Here is a 20,594-nt window from a genome sequence, read left to right as displayed (position 1 = left end):
AGCTGGCATGCTGTTAGCAACGAAAACACGCCCCTAATTATACATATAAGAACAACGCCCACAACGCTATTGATACATAACAGTTAGTATTAATTATTGTTAAAAGCGTTCTATATATGCAAATAATATCAATAATAATAATAATCCCTAATCGCATTAAGTAAATTCTGGTTGAAGCGCACCTTCTGGTCGTTTTAGGCTTATATAACAAATTGATGCGCTCTGGTGAGCATTTCACTTGCAGTTGCGTCCTGAAAAGGAACTTGGTTGTGGCAGTTGCAAATTTAGCATAAATTTAAAAAATGAGGTGGGTCAACTTTGTCTTTTCAGCTGGAGATACAGGAAAGATAATTAGACTTGGTTTTAGCGTTTCAACTTAATTATTGAATTTAAAAATTGCATTTCAACGACTACAAAAATGTAATCAAGATAAATTTATATCGTTGTCGGTTTGCCATGCGTATCTTAAACTTACATGTTATTTGAGCATATAAGGGCACACTTTTAAGTAAGGTAAATAAAAGAGCGGACCAACCGTTACGAAAAATGCATTCGAACAAAAATGATGGAAAGAAAATAAGGTTTAAAAGTCAATTGATATTTTGCATGTTTTACTTAATATGAATCAAATAGTTTTTTAGCAATCTTAAAAAAGAGTGAGAATGCATATACTAAAGTATAGAAATTATAGTTGCTCCTTTGATCGAAAAGCAACAAACAAATAGAACAAATTTATAAAGTTTCAAAAGAGAAGTAAAATTCACTTTGCATTATTTAAAAAAATATTTTCTTGCTTTAGGGTTATTAACCCACCTGGTGGTAAATGCAATATTAACATATACAGAGAAGAGTCCATCGGAAATTCCCCAACATTGACCGTCAACAAGTGTCAGGAAGAAAGAACGAAGTCTAGTGTTTTTGAAGGGGTTAACGAGACCAAAAAGGAAGTTGAAAAGAAACAAAACACCGAAGAGAACATCGAACAGAAGTCAAACTCCGAAGAAATAGATGACATAAAATGCTTTCAAGAGAAAAAAATTGCAGGAGTCCCAACTGTCACAGCTTTTAGTTCGATGTATTCTAACGGTAGATTGCCTCATAGAAAGCTCTCTCCACTGTCAATTCGAAATAACCAATCTCATATATTTGACTAGTTCTATTATGCAGAACATTCTTATTTTCTAAGTAAACATTCTGTTCAATTATTATACAATTTTAATGTGAACTATTTATACAAAAAGAGATTAATGTATTTTTTTGATATTTTTTTCAATTTTTCAATATTTATTTGAAAGACGAGACTAAAAAAAAGGCGCTTCTATCATAAAAATGAACTTTTATTTGAGTGTAATATTTAGTAACTTTTTTAACCTTTTTAGAAATTCAACTCGAATATTATTCGAGTTATAGCATTAGAATTATAGTGATTTGAGTCTTTCTAAGACGAAATGTTTTTATAGTAGGCAGGTACATCTAAAGAAACAGTTGTGGTACAAATGCATGTTAAATTGTTCAAATGAAATATAGCCCAATATAACTTAAATAAAAATAAATGTTTTAAAACTAAAAGCAAACAAACAAACAAACAAACAAACAAGACAATATACTTGTTTATCCTGCTATAAAAATAAGTAAAACTCTGTACCACTGTTATATAACGAAATAATCTTTACTCAGTCTTTTGACAATTTAATTCTATTAGGTAAAAACGCGAATAAAAAGAAAGTTATGAAGAATACTTCAAAGACAGCAATGTTAAAAATTAAATGTCTTAATACTTTTGCAAAGCAGCCAATATATAAAAGTAGTTATTGATGAATGCTCGAGAACTCTCTATTAAAAAATGTTTTGCATATATTCTCCTTTAACTTTTCTACAGAATCTACATTAACATATCTCTATACATCTAATACAATCTACATCTTCTAACAGAATCTTCATTTTCTACAGAAATCTACATCTTCTACAGAATCGACATTATAATATTTCTCATCTATGTAGCTTTTTTTTTATGGAAAATACCAATTCAGTGATTTTTTTAATATACTCTTAATGGGAATATATCAAATATGTAATTAAAGAAATTTCCAATTTTTTTTCATCAAAGATTAAAGAATGCTATGATAAAATAAAAATAATCTTTGATATTTGAAATAAAAGAAAATAGAGAGTGTATTTTTCGATAAAAAATACCAATTTATTTCAATTATACTTTAATTTATTTTTGAAACTTTCACGACTCTGACTTTCATGAAATTGTTTAAAAAAACTGATCGTATTTTTTATAATAGGTTGTTCTTTCTTTTACTAAACTCTCTTTTTTTAACCTTATAGCGATTTATCTTGAAATAAAAATGTGAATCAATTTAATTAAATGCAAAATTACTATTGCTTTGAAATGTGTCAAGTTTTTTTTGTATTTCCAAACATATTAGTTTCTTCTATCCAAATACCAAAGCTCTCATGTAGAAATAGGAAGGAAAAAATGGTACCGTAAATCCTTCAAAAAAGCGCCCACCTATTTGGATGAATATTTTGTCAAAATAAATGCTTCACCGAGTTCTTTAATTTAACTCTTGATAATGTATATAGTTTTAGATCAAAATGACAAGAGAAGTGCAAAAAAAAAAAAAAAAAAAAAAAAAACCGTCATATGGTTGTAAGCCTCTTATTTACCTCTTATGTGTTGACCTCAAGCTTTTGAAAGTCTCAAATGTAATTTTAGCAACTTTTAAAAACAAACGGAGGATTTCGACTAATTTTCGAGCACTTTGACCAGATGGGCTTTATTTGGCAATTCGCCTTGATAACGGGATAGCATGTTCAACTATTTTCACTCACCTTTTCTAATGAAATTAAAATCACCATTGAAATGAGTTTAATGTTAAGAAGTTGTAACAATTTTGATAACCTGCAAGTGATGCAAGAGATATTCATAGCTAGTAAATGTTCTTAAAATGTTTCTAAAACTTAATAAGTAATAACGAAATAAACTAAAGCTAATAAATAGATGTTATCTTTTAAATTATAAAGTAAGTTAACGAATTCATTCCATTTTATACATTACACATTTAGTAGTATATATCGTTTCTGAAAATAAATTACGATTAGAAGATTTAAACTATTTTAGTAAACCACAAACGCACTACCTTTTCTATAACACAGGTTATTTAACTTTTAAAAGTTGTTTTAAAAATCAGAAAACATTTCCGTCACAACATTCTCCAAAATATTCCCGAACTTAAATATAATTTTATCTAACACCCTATAACTATCCATATTACAAGGAATACCGATGCGCAATATATAAACACGTTATAAAGACTGGAGGGAATTTAAGTAAATGTTTATATACATTTTTATACAACCACATAACCAAGGGTAATATTTAATGTTTAATATAAAAAAGGTTTAAAAAGTTTATATTTAAAAGTTAAATAACGAAAAATACTATGTATCACACGAAAAAAAATTTTTTTTGTCGCCTGGTAATGAAATTAACAGCGTCATTGTTGGGTTTTCAAACGTTTCCTTTTAAATAAATATCAACTAAAAATCCAATGAAAACTTATATTTCAGAGTGCAGTTATAAACAAATGACTTTATGTTTTTGTCTTAAACTGCAGATTAATAAATTTTGTATATGAAGCAATGTTTGTTTAACCAAACAGGTTGATTGAAGTTTTCCCACCAGGTGGTGCCATAACTTTAGTACTTGGTCTACCCTTGCTTGCACTTTCTTCAGGTTGAGTATTTGATGGTATGTCTTTGCTAGTATTTGCTCCACACTGAACAGATGGTTCAGAAATTGTAGATTTTTCATGGGTTTTATGTGTTGATACAGGTTCTTCTGCACTCGAAAATATACTTGATTGATTTCTAAGTGCTTGACCCTTGTTTACAGTATGTTCTTCTGGAGGTTGTTCACCACCAAATATGTTGATATTAGTCTTGCCACCAGGTGGGGCCATAACTCTGTAAAAAGCAATTTAATAAAAAAATTTAATGATATACAAAAATGTTACTATAACATACCATAAAAATTTTTTAAATCCATAGCCATCTATAATGAGACCATGACAAAACAAAAAGCTGAGCTTTTTTACTAAAGGGTGACTATGAATGTGTGATATTATACAAAAAACTTATTTGGGTAATATTTAGGTCATAAAAGTTGTAACAATCACAATATGGTCTTATAAACCAGATATCGAAGATCTATATTCATTTCAATCAAAGATCTGTATTCCAAACATGTAGAGTTGTTAAACATCCTTCTAAGTGTAATAACAAAGACAAAATCAGAAGGTAAATAATATGAAGCCTAATAAAGCATAGCTATCTAATGAAAGTTAGACCAGGATGGTAAGAGTCTGTTGATAATAGAGTAATATAATAGGTTGTCAATAATAGGTAGTTCGAAGCCTGTAGCAATGCTTTCATTTAAGTACTATTCATCAATATCAACAATAAATGTACACATTACATTTTTTGATTGCATACTATTGCAAAACAGATTGTATTAATATAAAACTTGTTTAGACATTAGGAATAAGAATATTACAAGACCATTTTAGAAAATGCTAACATAAGGAGCATTTCCTCTATAAATGGTAAAACCTTGATGAACTCTAAATAATACCTAAATGAATTTAAATTTTTGTTTAGTACAATGGTGTCATACTGAAATATTCTAGGGAGACTGTAATGATATTTTAAAAAATTTGGGGACATCCTAATAGAAATTTTAGATGAATATTTTTTTATATTCAAGATTAACACCTGTGCACATTTCCTGAAAACTAGTTGTTTAATAAAATACACAATGCTGGTTTATACTACAAATGACACCTTTAATTAAACTCTTGGTAGTGAATAGTTTTAGATCAAAATGACAATAGGTGCAGCTGTTATTTGAAGCAGTCTTTATTACTACATAAAGTTGTTTCTATTTGGTTTACTTTTGAACTTTTTTGTTGTTGAATTGGTATGCTGAAGCTTTGTAAGTTTTATGAAAAATTTTGTGAAAACTTGGTGCATGGGCACACCCAAAATTGACATATTCGTTTGCAAATAACTTTAGTCTCTATCAGTCTATTTCAAATTTATACTGCTGGATAACTCCAAATGAATAGAAAAAAATAATGAGGGTTTAAAGAAACATATTGTGTGTACTTTATGGATTTAAATTGACTTATTATTTCAACAAATGATTTATTAATTCTGTTAAACTAGATTTGATTTCTACTTTTTTTTTAGGACTTCAGGTAAAGACTCAGTGTAATGCCCCAATTCATCACTTCAAATATTTGTATCTATACTTGGGTCAAAATACCTTGAGAAGCCCTATATTTCTCTGTAAAGAATAAATGGGCATTTAATGCTCTAGAAGGCTACATAAGGTTGAAAAAAAAAAAAAAAATCAAAACATTAAATTGATTATGTAAATGATAAGAAAATTTGAACAAGAATAACAAAATTTGCTGTGTTGCATGTAAAAAGTATTATGAACAAGGTTAATTTGGTTTAATATTAAGAAAAAGGTTATTAAATTATATATTGTTTTTGTAAAAATTTACCTGTATAACGGAAAAAAGGGCCTTATGTATGGTATCACAAGTTGATTATATTTTAACAAATATTGTTTAGTTTGGAGAAACTTGAAAAAAAAGTACATTATTTTATTTATAAAGCACTTATCAGAAAGTTAAAGAGTCGTTTGGAAAAATTAACTCTACATAGCTTGAAGTAAGAAAAAAAAAGACAATAAAAACATTCTTACTTAGTAGCAGGTTTCTTCATTTTATTTATGCCTTGGATATAGTCTGTACTCGTCATTTTGAACTTCAGAGAATAACGGCTTGTGAACTCTTTATCAAAAGCAACATATATCAAACTTCAAAATTGCGGTTGCTGCAGATAAAATTAAGTATATCATTGGTTCCTAAAAGAAACAGCTTCTCGATTACGTCATTTCTTTTTAATAATAAAAAAAACAGAATTATATTCTAGTTTTTATTTTCTAAATTATATAAAATATTTATATAAAATGATAGGTTTATATTTCCGCTTTATGGAAATCGCCCCTTTTCTGGTTCAATTTCTATAAGTAGGAATTATTGGCCTCTACTTCAATTTTTCCCGAGAAAAACTAAAAGCTGAACTCGACGATGCCCCACTGATCTTGAAAAATTCTTTTTTAGTGATTTTTCAAGATCGGTCCGAAAAACCAATTGCATTTGTCAGGGACAACAGATCTCAAACAAAGACCTTGTTTCCTATGCAGCGCTACTGTTGGTAACGACGATTATGTATTCCATTATTTTTGAGAGCAGATTCTTAATTTTTCAACATTCTTTTTGTATGTGGACCAGATTTTCAAGTTTTTTTTCAACATTCTTTTTGTATGGGGACCAGATTTTCAAGTTTTTTTTCAACATTTTTTTTGTATGTTGACCAGATTTTCAAGTTTTTTTTCAACATTCTTTTTGTATGTTGACCAGATTTTCAAGTTTTTTTTTCAACATTCCTTTTCTATGTGGACCAGATTTTCACGTTTTTCTCAGACCAGACATTTTACTTTTCAATTGTGAGATTCATCTTTGAACTTTTTATGTTTTGTAACATTAAAAAAATTTTATCATTACAAAGATTTTATCATTAAAAAGATTTGAAATAGAAAAATCCGTCAACAAAATTGATAAACGAAAAAGTAGGCAGAGATTGTTAGTTCTATCATTATTAGAAAAATATTTTTAAATTGAAACTTTAGTTTATAAATTATTTGTAGTGTGTTTTTAATTTAAATGAAATATATAGCTCTTTCACCTGAACAAAAGAGCAACGAATAACAAGCTGTCAATATTTCTAGCTAATGGTCAGGAAATAAAATGCGTATAATATAAAATCAGGCGTAATATACCAAGTGGTATTTGGATCAAGTTTATCAGGTGAATAATATCTGAAGGCTAAGGGTTCTCTATTATTGGTACAAATAAGAAATTTAAATGACCCAACCTTGTCATCCTTTTAGGTAAATTCAGGATTCTTCAAATAAAATTTCATCCAGATTCAAAACTCTCTAGCTTTCTCCGATTTTAAAACATCAAAACGTGCAGAAATGATCAGACTTAGGGATGGCAATCCCGGGATCCCGGGATCCCGAAATCCCGGGATTCCGTATAAATTGTTGATCCCGTAATCCCGGGATTTTTCACAAAAATTTCCCGGGATTTCGGGAATGTAATAAAAAAAGTAAAGATAAATAGGGATTAAGCTATTAACTTATTCGTACATCATAAAGTGTCTAGTAAATGCAGTCTTTGGTAAAATACTTGTTACATAGCTGTTTATTCTCTTTGCAATATTTTAATTAGTTTAATTTCGAATTTTCGGCTTCATTTTAATTACAAATCGTCACACGAGAATTAGAGGGTTCTATCTGCTTTTTTTTTATATTATAAGAATTTATTGATAAAATCTGTAATTAACAATTAGTAATAAAAACAAGTTTAAAATTATAGAAATAATATTATCAGTTTGATTATGAAACATAAATAACGAAAAAAAGATGTATAGTTTTAATTATAAAAAATGACAGGACTAAAACATTTTAACTGAGATAAATTGAAAGTTAATTTTTCACAACAACAAAAAAAGTTAGAGCCCAATACTTCTTATGCGACGAAATGTATGCGTGATTCTAAAAAATTCTTCAACTATTCAAAGTGTTTTTTTTCAATTTTACAGTAACAGATTCAGTTTGAATTATAGATCTGATAAAGAAACGTAAATTGAAATAGTTTAAGAACTTTAGAAATTTAAAAAAAATTAGAACTTAAGAAAATATTTTTAACCTATAACCTATAAGGGTAGAAAGTGTTACTGGGTTTTTATGCTTAAAAAATCGAACGCGATTAAACGACGAAAAGATTGTCGCTTTCAGTTTTTTAAAGTGGTATTTTCAAAAATAAATAAAATTCTTGTATATTCATTTATATTCATATTATTTTTAATTATCATTTTTATTATATTGTGCTATCTTTTTAATGAATTGTTTTATAATTTCAATAACTTAGGTTCATTAGTAAATGAACTATTTTAGTTAACTAAAAAATGAAAAATGAATAATTTATTGTTAATATAATTATATTATCAATAAATTAATCATTTTTCAGCGTTTGATGATTACTTTGTTCTTCACATACTTCACCGCAAATGATTGTTTCTGTTTTTTATCAAATCCCGGGATTTCCCGGGGATAAATTACTCAACCCCGAAATCCCGGGATTTAGAATGTCCGGGATTTTGCCATCCCTAATCAGACTTTTTCTTAATTTAATTTTAGCAGTTACTATTATTAAATTTAATAAAGATGTTATACTTATTAAACTATTACATTAAATTTTATTATCAAATTTAAACAAGAATAGAGTAAAAGCGGGTCAAACCGATCACCGAACAATAAAAATCAAGCAACTTTATTATTTTTTAAAATTTTTAAACTATTTTTTTTAAATAAGATAAAATATACCAACAAGCACATTATTAATTATTTTTTTTTAATTGTATTTGAAAATATGAAAACTAGAAGAAAAAAAAAAGACTGCTTTTAGCAGAAAGTCTGTTAAAACCGATCAATATAAAATACATTTAATAAATTTAACATTTCATATATGTAAATGTATATATTTTTATATAGCATACAGAAATAATAAAAGATTTAAGGTTTACATTTTTTACAACAAAAAAAATCTGAACCCATTACAAAATTTTTTGGCAAACATGCTTTATTGCAGAGCCAAGTATTGCAATTTGAATTCTCGCATGACATCATGTCCGAATGTAATTCTTTTTTAAACTTTCTGCATTTAATAACTTTATTCTTTTGGCTAAAGGTGTTGTAATCGGCTCTATATTTTGAGTTACTTCTTTTTCTGCAGGGTTTGGCAGTGGCATTATGAATTTGCAGATGGTTTTACGCTTTTTAGCTTGTTTTTCAGCTAATTTGAGTTGACTAACTTCTGCTCTTTTTTTGAGATAATCTGAAACACCGTCTTCTGTAATAGATTGGCCAGCAATTTTTGGAATATTGGGTTGCCTCAATTTTACCACGAATGGTGGTGTAAAATATCCATCAGCATTACAGCAATCGTTCACTGTGTAATGGATTTTTTCATTGTTACCAGTGAGTTTCAAAACATGCTTTGCACTTTTTCGACATACTTCAGTTGCTTTGCCTTGATCACCACAGAAAACCGTTTCATCGCAATTCTAAATGTGACAACCAAAAGTTATCCCAGACAACTGATATTGTTTAGTGACTAAGGGTCTGCGTCTCGGAATCGTTTTCTCGAAATGAACCGGGAAACGCGTAACTAGACGAGAAATTTCCCGGAAAAAAATAACGAGACAAAGGAAACAATTATCCCGGAATAAAGTTATAAATCGGGACATAATTTTTTTCTCGGAATTTAAAAACTGTGTCCCGGCTAATAACGAAAAGTTACGAGACAGATCAATTATATTAACTAAGGGTCTGCGTCTCGGAATCGTTTTCTTGAAATGAACCGGGAAAAGCGTAACGAGACGAGAAGTTTCCTGGAAATAAAATAACGAGACGCAGACCCTTAATATTAACTTGATATCTTACTTCGCAGTGAAGAAAATTTTTTGCCAACCAAGTTTGTTTTGCCAGCCAGAAATGACGCACAGTGACTCAAAACAGCAAAAAAATGGCACTAAAGCCCTCACAGTTTTTTGGTAAATATAGTGCTCTTTTTTAAATAATATTAAATTAGAATGATCATTTATTTAAAAAGTAAAAACAGTTTTTTAATAAAACTTATATTTTACATTTTATGGTTAAAAGAAGTTAAAAATTTTAATATTATTTTCAAAGAAATCTAAAAAATGATTTACTATTCAAGAGGTGCTAGATATTTGAAATAGCATTACTTAACAGCTTCAGTATTTCCTGTATAATATACAAGTAACATTTACTTAAACATTACAGCGAACGTAATGTGATAATTGTCAAAGAAGTTATAACATAAAATGTTAAACAGTGTAAAGTGAAAAATGATATAGAGTACTTAAAAATGTTTCTGATATATATTAATGATTTTAAAAACAACAACAACAAAAAGGTTAGATCTTATCCCGAATATACGTGAATTAGGAGTGGATAAATTACCATTTTGGAAGGATTTACTTAACGAAGTCAAATAAAAATGAAGAAATTAGCAAATAGAACATAAATTAATGCTACTTTAGATAGATTTATTTCAAAAGTGAAGAAAAAAACTAAAACAATGTGGTAGAAGTTATGATTCTTTTATAGAAAAAGAAGACCAATGGCTTCAAGAAAATCTTATGACCAATAAAAGTAGCCATTTTGGTTCTGGAAAACCCCATAAACAATGGGTGGTCCTTAGAGAGCAAAGGAAAAGAGAAAAAATAAAAGAACTAGGTATTGAACATCATGCTCTCTTGTTAGTCTCTGCAAAAAGTACAATTTTTAAAAAAAGTCAAACGTTTTATAGATCAAAAACGTTGAAGACACTTTGGATAAAATCTTTCCCTTAAATATGAGTGTAAAACAAACTCTTGCATTAGAAGTGAATACTGACCTCGGCGGTAAACAATATTAAATGATCAGAAACTTAGCCCTTGGACATATATTTATCCACTTCTTACACGATATTTTAGTGGAAAAAGTTAAATACTATCCCAAAAATATTTTTTTCCCCCTGATTTCAGTTGCTATTTTATTACCATTTTTATACCATTAACTTTTATAAAGCTGTGTTTATGTAGATGGTATAACAATATCAATAATAGCAGCTGAAATAAATAATGGTAATTGTGTCAGAAATTCATTATTTAAATTTCACATTAAAGATTAACTAGTATATCTCGTTATGTCTCGTTATGTCTCGTTATGTCTCGTTAAAAAGATGTAAATTCCGGGAAATTGTAAAGCTCTTTTTTTTGTCCGGGACATCTCGTTTCGTCTCGGTATCGTCCCGGATTTCGACTGAAAATTGAAAATTGTCTCGATATTTGTCGCTAATCGGGACAAAGCTTTTAGGATCGTCTCGTCTCGTCTCGATTTAAAAAAATAACGAGACGCAGACCCTTATTAGTGACAACTTCAACTTTCTTGTGGAAATTTCTTTAAACCATCGGTTTATAAATGCATAAAACCAGTCTTTGGCGGCCCTGCCGTTTTTAAATAGGCCTGATTGATTTGTACGAAGAAGTTAACCGCATACGAAGTCAATGACATCATTTCGCGTTAAACCATAACCCCAATCACATAGGAACTTAAACGCATGCACCATAATTGACTCTGTTTGCTGTGAGAGTATGGTTGTTGATCCTGATCCCTTGAAGCTAGCATCGTTGTTGTTCTTGCGACCTATTAGAGTTGAGAATGGAATGCCATATTTGAATGCAGCTTTTCTGATTGAAGTATTTTTTTCTTTTATATCATTTAACGCAGCTTCTATATCTTCTTCATTGTATGACTTTTTACTTGTTGTCATCTTGAAAGTGAATAATTAATAAATATCATTGAGTCATTTTTGTAAAATAACTTTATATAGGAAGAACCCGGAACTAACACATGAGAAAATCCAAGAGAAAATCCATGAGAAAATCCAATAATTTAATTCACCTAAGTGCCTAATTTAAAAATTCACATACTACTTAATAAAGGAATTTAAAGTAAATATGTGAATGATCGGTTTCACCGAAAAAATTTAATATTAATTTTTCTTACTTTTTTGTCAAATATTTAATTACACAGGCCTGCAAAATGAGAGTCATAACTTCCTCTCTGGAATTTGATAGCTGATTCTAGGGTATTTTGGTGCGCTGATTACGAATATGTACTTAGTTTTTCTCTATCACCTCCAGATTTTTCAAAAAAGGCACAGATAGAAAATAGCAAAAAAACAGAAGATTTCACATAAAAAAATATATATTTAAAACAGAACATTATTTTTAACTTAAAAAACTACTAAAATATAATAACAACTTAACATTAGTCTAAATAACATTTAAATTTCATTTGTGGAACCTGGTCCTTTTCTCCTGGAAACTTCGGTTGCGCGATTTTCGCTTAAATTTCCGGTTTAGATCGTCGCGCTTCAATAACCAACAATAGTCCGCCATCATGTTGGTATTCCATCTTCCTTGATACCGGACTTCAAGCTCTTTCAAATCTTGGTGAAATCTTTCGCCTTGTTCTTCGCTAACGGCTCCTAGACTTTCTGGGAAGTAATCAATATGAGAATTTAAGAAATGAAGTTTAATGCTCATATTACAACCCATTACACCCAAATTGGAAATCATTTTGGCCACTATTTCTTTATAGTCGGAGCTTTTATTGTTCCCCAAAAATTTTGTCACCACTTCCTTAAATAACTGCCATGCTTGCAACTCGATATCATTAAGTTTTTCATCAAACTTTTCATCCGACATTAATTTCCTAATATCAGGGCCGACGAAAATTCCGTCTTTTATCTTAGCTTCTGATAAAGATGGAAAAACTGAATGCAGATATTTGAAGCCTTCCCCCTCTTTATTTAAAGCCTTCACAAATTGCTTCATTATACCCAATTTGATGTGCAATGGTGGCAGTAAAACTTTTTCTCTGGGAACCAAACTCTGTTTAAGTACGTTTTTGAATCCTGGGGTTAGTTCAGTTCTTGGAGTCCATTCCTTTTTGGTTCAATGATGTTGTTTATCGCGGCTATCCCACTCGCAAAGAAAGCACGGGTATTTTGTATAACCACCTTGTTGGCCTAGTAGCATGCTTATGATTTTCAAATCTCCACACAACATCCAACCGTGTTGCTCATAAGCTATATTAGTCAAAAGCTTTTCCAAATTTTCATAACATTCCTTTAAATGGACAGAATGTGCAACAGGTAACGAGGCATATGTATTCCCATTATGCAGAAGAACTGCTTTCAAACTTCTTTTTGAGGAGTCAATAAACAATCTCCACTCGTTAGGATCGTATTCAATGTCGTACATTTTCGTCAAGCCTGGAATATCTTTACAGAACACTAAATCTTCATCTTCAGCGAAGAATGGAAGAAAATCTTTTTTTCTGTAACGGTACCATGAAAATGAAGTGCCAGGTGCCAGCATATTTCTTTCTTTTAATCGTGATCCGAGGAGTTCCGCTGCATCTTTGGGAAGATTCAAATCTCTTGTCAAGTCGTTTAAATGTGACTGTGAAAAGAGCTGACAAGCGTCAGAATCTCCATGAAATTCAGGATCAGATTGGTGTACATCCTCTTCCTCTATATCACAGTCAGAATTTTCAATTTGTAGAGCTGGAACCGGGGGCTGCACCATTTTTGAATCGCCAAATATTGCAGGCGTAACTGATGACACGTTTGGATAGTTTATGTCCCTTTTATTTTTTGAATTGTATCCAGTTATGTCACAACAACAAAAGTAGCAATCTTTAACATGGTCGTTAGGCTCTCTCCATAGCACAGGCGAAACGATTTTGAAGCTATTTTTCTGTCCTTTTGACCACTTGCGAAGTTCTAATAAACAAGTCGTACAAATTTTATGAGGTGCCCAAGTTTTGTCTTGGTTACTTAAAACGAGTCCAAAATAACTTTTATAAATATTTTTTACAAAGTCTGTAATACTGTTTCGTTGTTTTATCACCATAAATTTCCCGCAAATATAACAGAAACAATTAGGAGAGTTTAAACAACTTCGCGATGCCATTTTAAAGTTTATGTTGCAAGATGCGCACTTCAACTATTAAATTTCTAAATCAGTGCGGGTACTTATACAAAAATCCTTTGGTTTATCTTAATTACACCCTTTTCTAATAATATTCACAACAATTAGTTAATATTACCAAATCATTATGTAATAATGAGCTCATTACTAAATTAAGCCAAAATGACCCGTTTTTGACATGTTTAATGCGAATTACTAATACTTATTATGTAGTCATTAACAAATTACTAATTGGCGTTAATTTCTATGTTCCCTTACACTAATTATATGAAATAAAAATTGAGCTGAAGTAAATTAATAACGTTTTAGACATTTCAAAAGGTAGGCGCTCAAACAATTTAAAGCAAAATCTTAAATATTCCATATCAAAAAATCCTGACGTGATGGATTTTTTAAATTATTTTTCTCGTAATCAGCACATCAGAAACTAGAGCATGAAGGTTAACCGTTAAACGGTTAATAGGTTAACCTTAAACTTTAAAATTAACCTTAAAATTTTAAAGGTTAACCTTAACCCTTAAAATTAACCTTAAAATTTTAAAGGTTAACCTTAACACTTAAAATTAACCTTAAGTTTTTAAAGGTTAACCTTAACCCTTAAAAATAACCTTATAATTTTAAAGGTTAACCTTAACCCTTAAAATTAACCTTGAATTTTTAAAGGTTAACCTTAACCCTTAAAAATAACCTTAAAGTTTTAGAGGTTAACCTTAACCTTTAAAATTAACCTTAGAAAATTAACCGAAGTATTCGGTTAACCATACAAAACAACTTTTTGTACGGTTAACCGAATATGAATTTTTTTTAAAGTGTATAAACTAGAAACAGTGTTGCAGTTTAAAGACAACAAAGTCTCATGCAGAGGTGGTGTTTAACCCCCCCCCCCCTTTTTTTTTTTTTAATTTGGCATCTATCTAGAAGAGAGAAGTTAAATGAATTTAATTTAATTTAATTATCTGTAAGAGAGAGTTTTTCTCTTTTCACTTTTACAATCAGTGCTTGTTTACTAATTGTGTTGAAAAGTTTTACATATATATATATATTCAACTTCAACAAACTTCAAATTCAAATTGATCAAGTAAGAAATTTATTTATTTATTTAATTTTTTATTTATAATCACATTATGTTTGAGGGTATATTTAAGTGCGTCACCTTAAAACAGTAATTTCTAAAACATCTTTTTCAACTAAGCACTGAATTTCTTTCCAAATGATCGCTATGTTTTTTATCAATAAATTAAAATATTATTTGCGAGTACGAAAATCTTTCTTTTTGGCATTTTGGAAATTTTGTATTTTCATTTTTTTATGTGACCCTAGCAAAAAATTACTAATTAAGAATCATCAAATAAATATAGAAGAGAAACATTTCGATAACAATTTTTCATTAACTAATAAATATGTTTTTTTAAAACAGCAACTAAAGAACCGAAATGATTGATTTAGAAAATATACCATATATTTCAGAGATCCAAAAGTATTTTGGTTACTTATAATATTCTTGATTATTTGCAATAGCTATTTGTTAACATGTAACAGTTTTATGAATTTTTAAAAATATAGCGCTGAAATATTTTTATACAAAATATAAAATTTTTAAACTGTGTTAACAGTTTCACGAAACTACAAATAGGGAATTTACAACCTAGTCCGCCCCCCCCCCCCACTCCTCCCCCTCCCGTCAAACAGATAATCTTTTTTACTTGCAAATATTATTTAATTGCTTTCTAGTTATTAATTTCTTTTATTACTTTCAGTTTTATCATCATCAATCATCATGCCAAAAAAATCAATGATTTGGGACTTTTTTACAAAATCTGATGATTCTCATGCTAAGTGTAATGAGTGTGGCGCGATCCTTGTTTCAAAGAATGGCTCAACATCAGGTATAGGGAATCATCTTAAGAGACATCCTCAAAGTTTAATTGAATTCGAGCAAAGAACTGATTCTCAAGCAGTGTTAAATTCCAATGGAGCAAAGAGACACAATGATAGTGAAAGTGATAATGATGAAGACTTCATTAATTGTCGTAAACGTGCTCGTTTAGTAATGACTCCTGGATCATCAATATTACCTCATCGATCAACAAATACTCAGAAAACTCCAAAAACACCAAGAACAGCTCGTGTTGTAAGTCAATGGCCCAAAGACCATCCTGAAAATGTGCAAATAGTTACAGAAATAACTAAGTGGATCATAAGGGAACAGTTGTCATTTAAGATAGTTGATAGTGAAAGATTTCGTACAATATTGTCACTGACAACAAAGGGAAAATATAACCCTATCTCATCAACTTCCTTGTCCCGTTTAAGAATTCCAAAATTATATCAATTTGTTTAGGACCACATCTCAAAAATTGTGAATGATGAAAGGCCCTATCTTGATGGTGCTGCTTTTACAACAGACATCTGGACTACTCAGTATAATAATCTTTCATTCCAATCTTTAACTCTTCATTTTATCAATAACCGGTTTGAGCTTAAACGTCTTCTTGTCAAACTTGATTATTTCGGAGAAAAACACACGGGTGAAATAATCTTGGAAAAACTTGACTCATTGATCAAAGGATTGAAATTGGAACAGAAAACCCACACATGGGCAACAACAGATGGAGGTACTAATGTTTTGAAAGCTATGCGCCTCAGCAAAGCTAGCCAATTACCATCGATAAATGACAACTTGTGGTGTGCTGATCATCAGATTCATTTGATTGTCACTGATGCTTTAAAAGCTGTTCCTGCCTGGAAAGAACTTTCTTCTAAACTATCTAAATTGGTTGGCCACTTCAATCATTCTCCCAAAAATTCCAGTATCTTGAGGAAAATAGCTCTTGATTTTAAGCAGTCACGAACTAAACTGGTACAGAATGTTTCAACAAGATGGAATTCAGATCTGAAGATGTTGCAGTCAATTATTGATCTTGAAGGTTGCATTGCTAAAATGGCTGAAAAATCTACAGTCATTGAAGGTTTCTTGCCAAGCCTGGATGAAATTCTTATCATGAAGGGTGTTTTGAACTGTCTTGAACCTCTTGAAAAAATGTCTAGAGCTCTTAGTTCTGACAAAGAACCAACTATGAACTTGGTGTTTATGCAACTAGTCAATGTTAGGAGAAAGTTAGTATTCTTTGGTAACCACAGTACTCTTACTTGTGTCAGTGAGATTTCAGAGAAGCTTGTTGAAGGATTAGATGCCCGATTTCCAAATTCTGGTATTGAAACACCAGAATATGTAATGTGTCATTTTCTTGATCCTCGTTATAAGGGCTCTGTTATCAATTTTGCAGATCCTGAGAAGTATGAATTGATTAAGGTAACTGCTGTCCAAGCCATAATTGATATGAAAAAGCGAGATGGTTCAGAAAGTCCTACTAGTAATGAAATCTCTTCACCAACACTACTGGAGTCTGAAGAAGATGAACAGGAAGATGTTTGGGAACAGGCAAATAAAAAACTTTATGGGAAACAGCAAAAAAGACAAAATTCTAAAGATGACTCTTTTAAGGAGGCACAAAATGAAGTAACGTTATATGTTGAAGAAGGCTGTGTACACAAAGATTCAAATATCCTTCAATATTGGAATAACCAGCAAAATAAATTTCCATATCTAACCAGACTAGCCAGGAAGATGTTGTGCATCCCAGCATCATCTTCTACATCAGAAAGAGTGTTTTCAACAGCTGGAAATATATTGACAGAACGAAGAACTTGCCTTTGCATTGACAACATTGAAATGCTTGTTTTCATGAAAGAGAACATGAAAGGAATGAAAAATATCACATGGCCTGGATTTGAAGAGAATGAGAATGAATAAGATAAGATATCCAATAAAATAAAAGATGTTATAAAAACAAACAAAAAAAAAAACCTCCATCACAAAGGATAGCCTTGACGAATAGCTTTACAAAAGCTTGGCGATGGGGCTTATGCCTAGCAGTTAGAGCACTATCCATAAGATTATGCTCTAATTACTATGTAAGCAATATCCTTTACACTTTTACATGTTATGAACTTTTAAGTGTAATTAATAACCTTTTACATTTATATAAAGAGCATAAAAATTTTAAACCTAAAATTCTTAGGAACTAAGAAGATATTTTGAGAAAAGGGCATTAATCCGTGACAATATAAACAAATTTAAGGGTTAAGGTTAACTGTTAAAACTAATCTTAAACTTTTAAGGTTAAGGTTAACCTTTAAAATTAACCTTAAAATTTAAGGGTTAAGGTTAACTGTAAAAATTAACCTTAAAATTTTAAAGGTTAAGGTTAACTGTAAAAATTAACCTTAAAATTTAAAAGGTTAACCTTAACCTTTAAAATTAACCTTAAAATTTTAAAGGTTAACCTTAACCTTTAAAATTAACCTTAAAATTTTAAAGGTTAACCTTAACCTTTAAAATTAACCTTAAAATTTTAAAGGTTAACCTTAACCTTTAAAATTAACCTTAAAATTTTAAAGGTTAACCTTAACCTTTAAAATTAACCTTAACTTTTTAAAGGTTAACCTTAACCCTTAAAATTAACCTTAAATTTTTAAAGGTTAACCTTAACCCTTAAAATTAACCTTATAATTTTTAAAGGTTAACCTTAACCTTTAACATGATTAACCTAAAAATTAACCGTTTAACAGTTAACTGTCATGCTCTATCAGAAACTATAAAAAACGTTACTCAGATTTTAAAGAGGAAAACCATTGCAGGCCTGTGTTATAAAACGAAAAAAAATGATGTAATCGGTATTAAAATTAAATTTTTTACAAGATAGACGTAAAATTATTTTTAAACGAATTATGGTTCCCGAATTATTACGATAGCAAATAAAAGAAAAAAGCAAATTTTTACGACTCTCTTTTAAACTTTTATAAAAATAAAATGACTGAAAAATGACTTGGATTTTATTTTGACACATTTGAATAGTGGAGATGAATCTCTTTCTTCTGGCGTTTTATTTTTTAAATATTCCTATCAGTTACGGTTTTATTTAAATTTTCCGATCAGTGATCGAAAAAATAGTATGATCGGTTTGACCCAATTTTACTCTATTGTTTTGTTAAAACAAGATCATTGCCTTGTTTGACGCAGATAATTGCATTAAATTTAACAAGATATTATATATTATCATGAAATATTTAAGCGAGATATTATATTGTATTTTGAGTCCTAAATATTTACTTACAAGTCCTTAGCTCAGTCCTCAATGATGCTCTTAATCCTCTCTTTAAAGTTGAAAATGTTCGAATGCTGTTCGAATGTTTGAATGCTGTTCGAACTCAAACAAAAAGAGATTAAATAAATTTATTACGAAGTACTACATGATCTGTGTGGTATACACAGATCTAGACTGTTTTAAGAATTCTAAACATCTAAGAAAACAACTGATCAAGATTGCAATTAGTTGTATGAAATTTGTTTATAAATGTGATCGACTTAAAATGTTCTTAAACTATAAATTTGATGAGCACTATGAAGCAAAGCACAATTCACAAAAGAGCGTGATATCAGGATAATCTACAAACTAAGTATAAAGATTCATCTTTGACTTCGTCATTTTTAAGGACTGTTGTATCAGAGAATCCTGAGAAGTCTTTTATATTAAAATTCTTTGTAAAACTAAAATGAGACACTGGATTGTATAGGAGTTATAGACATGTCAAATTTTAGCAAAACATTCTCCGAATTTAAGAGCAATTTATCTCTGCTATATATGTGAAATCGCCACAAAGTACCTTGGTAACTGCAAAATTATAAAAGATTGCTCAAAAATGCCAAAAAGTAGAAAAACAATATAAGCTTTTTGTTCAACATCAACGACCCATCGTAAAATGAGTCGTTGATGTTAACTGAACTTTCAGTTTAAAAATTACGTTAATATTTAGAAGTAAAACTTTAAAAAAAAGGAAGAAATTAAAATTATTAAAAGCTTAAGAGCATCATCTTTCTTCTTGCAATTATTTTTTTCGTCCAAAATATGTATACCTAAATATTTTTACTAGAACTATTCGAGCAAGGAGTTCATCCCCATACATTAAGTTTATCTAAGGCACTCATAATATCTTTTAGGTATTTTGGAGATCGATCCTTTAAAGCTATAGCAAGTAATATAGGCAAACTACTTTCACGGAAAACGACGGCTGCTATTTGGCGCGCAATTGTTTTATATATGTTCTCTTCGACACCCATTAGAAAGTCAACCGATATTCCAATGTTTGAGTTTTCCGAAGTAAATGCACCAAAATCGTCTTTAGTAATATTTATCAAGCTTCCGAATCCGTTACATTGTGACACAGTAATAAAAATCCGATTGGAGAAACGCTGTGCCAATAATTCTGTTTTCAGACCGTCAGTTTCCAATAAAAAGTCTTTTGTAATAACTTCTACATTATTTTCAGAACTTATCATTTTTATTCTAAAAAAAAAAGAACCGTCCTTATTGTAAGCAAAAGAACAAAACAAAGATATCAACAACAAAAACACTTCAAAACACTCCTAACAGATGGTTCTCTTACAAATAACATTGATCAATAATCAACACTCCATAATATCTTAAAATAAAATTTATCCGTATTTAAAAAATTACGGCATACTCAGGGTATTTGATAACCCAATACCTAGTTTCAAATACACCCTGATTAAGATATACAAGCTTACAATTATTTGGTCATGGAAACAATATAAAATGTATTAGCATTACGAAGTCTCAGTCTTTAGAATTGGATATAAGAACCGGTATTTTCAATGCAATAATATATTTTGACATAAGAAATGCATTGAAAAATCCTTTTCAACGCTAATCTCATGGAGAAATGTGTTGAAA

At 29.8% G+C, this 20,594-nt stretch overlaps 5 protein-coding genes across 6 annotated transcripts in view; 3 read left to right on the top strand and 2 right to left on the bottom strand.

The window, feature by feature from the left end:
• Nucleotides 1-20,594, top strand: part of LOC149891668 (E3 SUMO-protein ligase ZBED1-like) — a 588,790-nt gene that overhangs the window by 328,284 nt on the left and 239,912 nt on the right. The window lies entirely within an intron of this gene.
• Nucleotides 152-1,330, top strand: LOC145186468 (uncharacterized). Of its 2 annotated transcripts, none has more exons than XM_090079771.1 (2): nucleotides 152-307; nucleotides 800-1,330. In XM_090079771.1, exons 1-2 carry the CDS (start codon nucleotides 303-305, stop codon nucleotides 1,152-1,154), a joined length of 360 nt encoding a protein of 119 aa, XP_089935897.1. In that variant the 5' UTR covers nucleotides 152-302; the 3' UTR covers nucleotides 1,155-1,330. The 2 variants fall into 2 exon arrangements, with proteins under 2 accessions (XP_089935897.1, XP_089935896.1); XM_090079770.1 differs by lacking the exon at nucleotides 152-307 and adding an exon at nucleotides 428-581.
• LOC145191273 (uncharacterized) lies at nucleotides 3,557-5,941 on the bottom strand. Its single transcript, XM_090080353.1, has 2 exons — nucleotides 5,783-5,941; nucleotides 3,557-3,975 (listed from the first exon to the last, which is right to left on the bottom strand). Exons 1-2 carry the CDS (start codon nucleotides 5,836-5,838, stop codon nucleotides 3,660-3,662), a joined length of 372 nt encoding a protein of 123 aa, XP_089936479.1. The 5' UTR covers nucleotides 5,839-5,941; the 3' UTR covers nucleotides 3,557-3,659.
• Nucleotides 16,217-17,617, top strand: LOC149891680 (zinc finger BED domain-containing protein 4-like). Its single transcript, XM_090077357.1, has one exon. The coding sequence runs from the start codon at nucleotides 16,415-16,417 to the stop codon at nucleotides 17,591-17,593; it is 1,179 nt and encodes a 392-aa protein (XP_089933483.1). The 5' UTR covers nucleotides 16,217-16,414; the 3' UTR covers nucleotides 17,594-17,617.
• LOC145187007 (proteasome assembly chaperone 3-like) lies at nucleotides 18,674-20,215 on the bottom strand. The gene has a single exon (XM_080063311.2). It carries the CDS (start codon nucleotides 20,177-20,179, stop codon nucleotides 19,793-19,795), a length of 387 nt encoding a protein of 128 aa, XP_079919437.2. The 5' UTR covers nucleotides 20,180-20,215; the 3' UTR covers nucleotides 18,674-19,792.

The sequence above is a fragment of the Hydra viridissima genome, unplaced genomic scaffold, assembly GCF_058129835.1.
Source record: "Hydra viridissima isolate aposymbiotic clone 2 unplaced genomic scaffold, HvirCarnegie_v1 scaffold_2, whole genome shotgun sequence".
Taxonomy (NCBI): domain Eukaryota; kingdom Metazoa; phylum Cnidaria; class Hydrozoa; order Anthoathecata; family Hydridae; genus Hydra; species Hydra viridissima.
The sequence above is the reverse complement of the archived record's forward strand: the minus strand, read 5'-3'. Positions and strand labels throughout refer to the sequence as shown.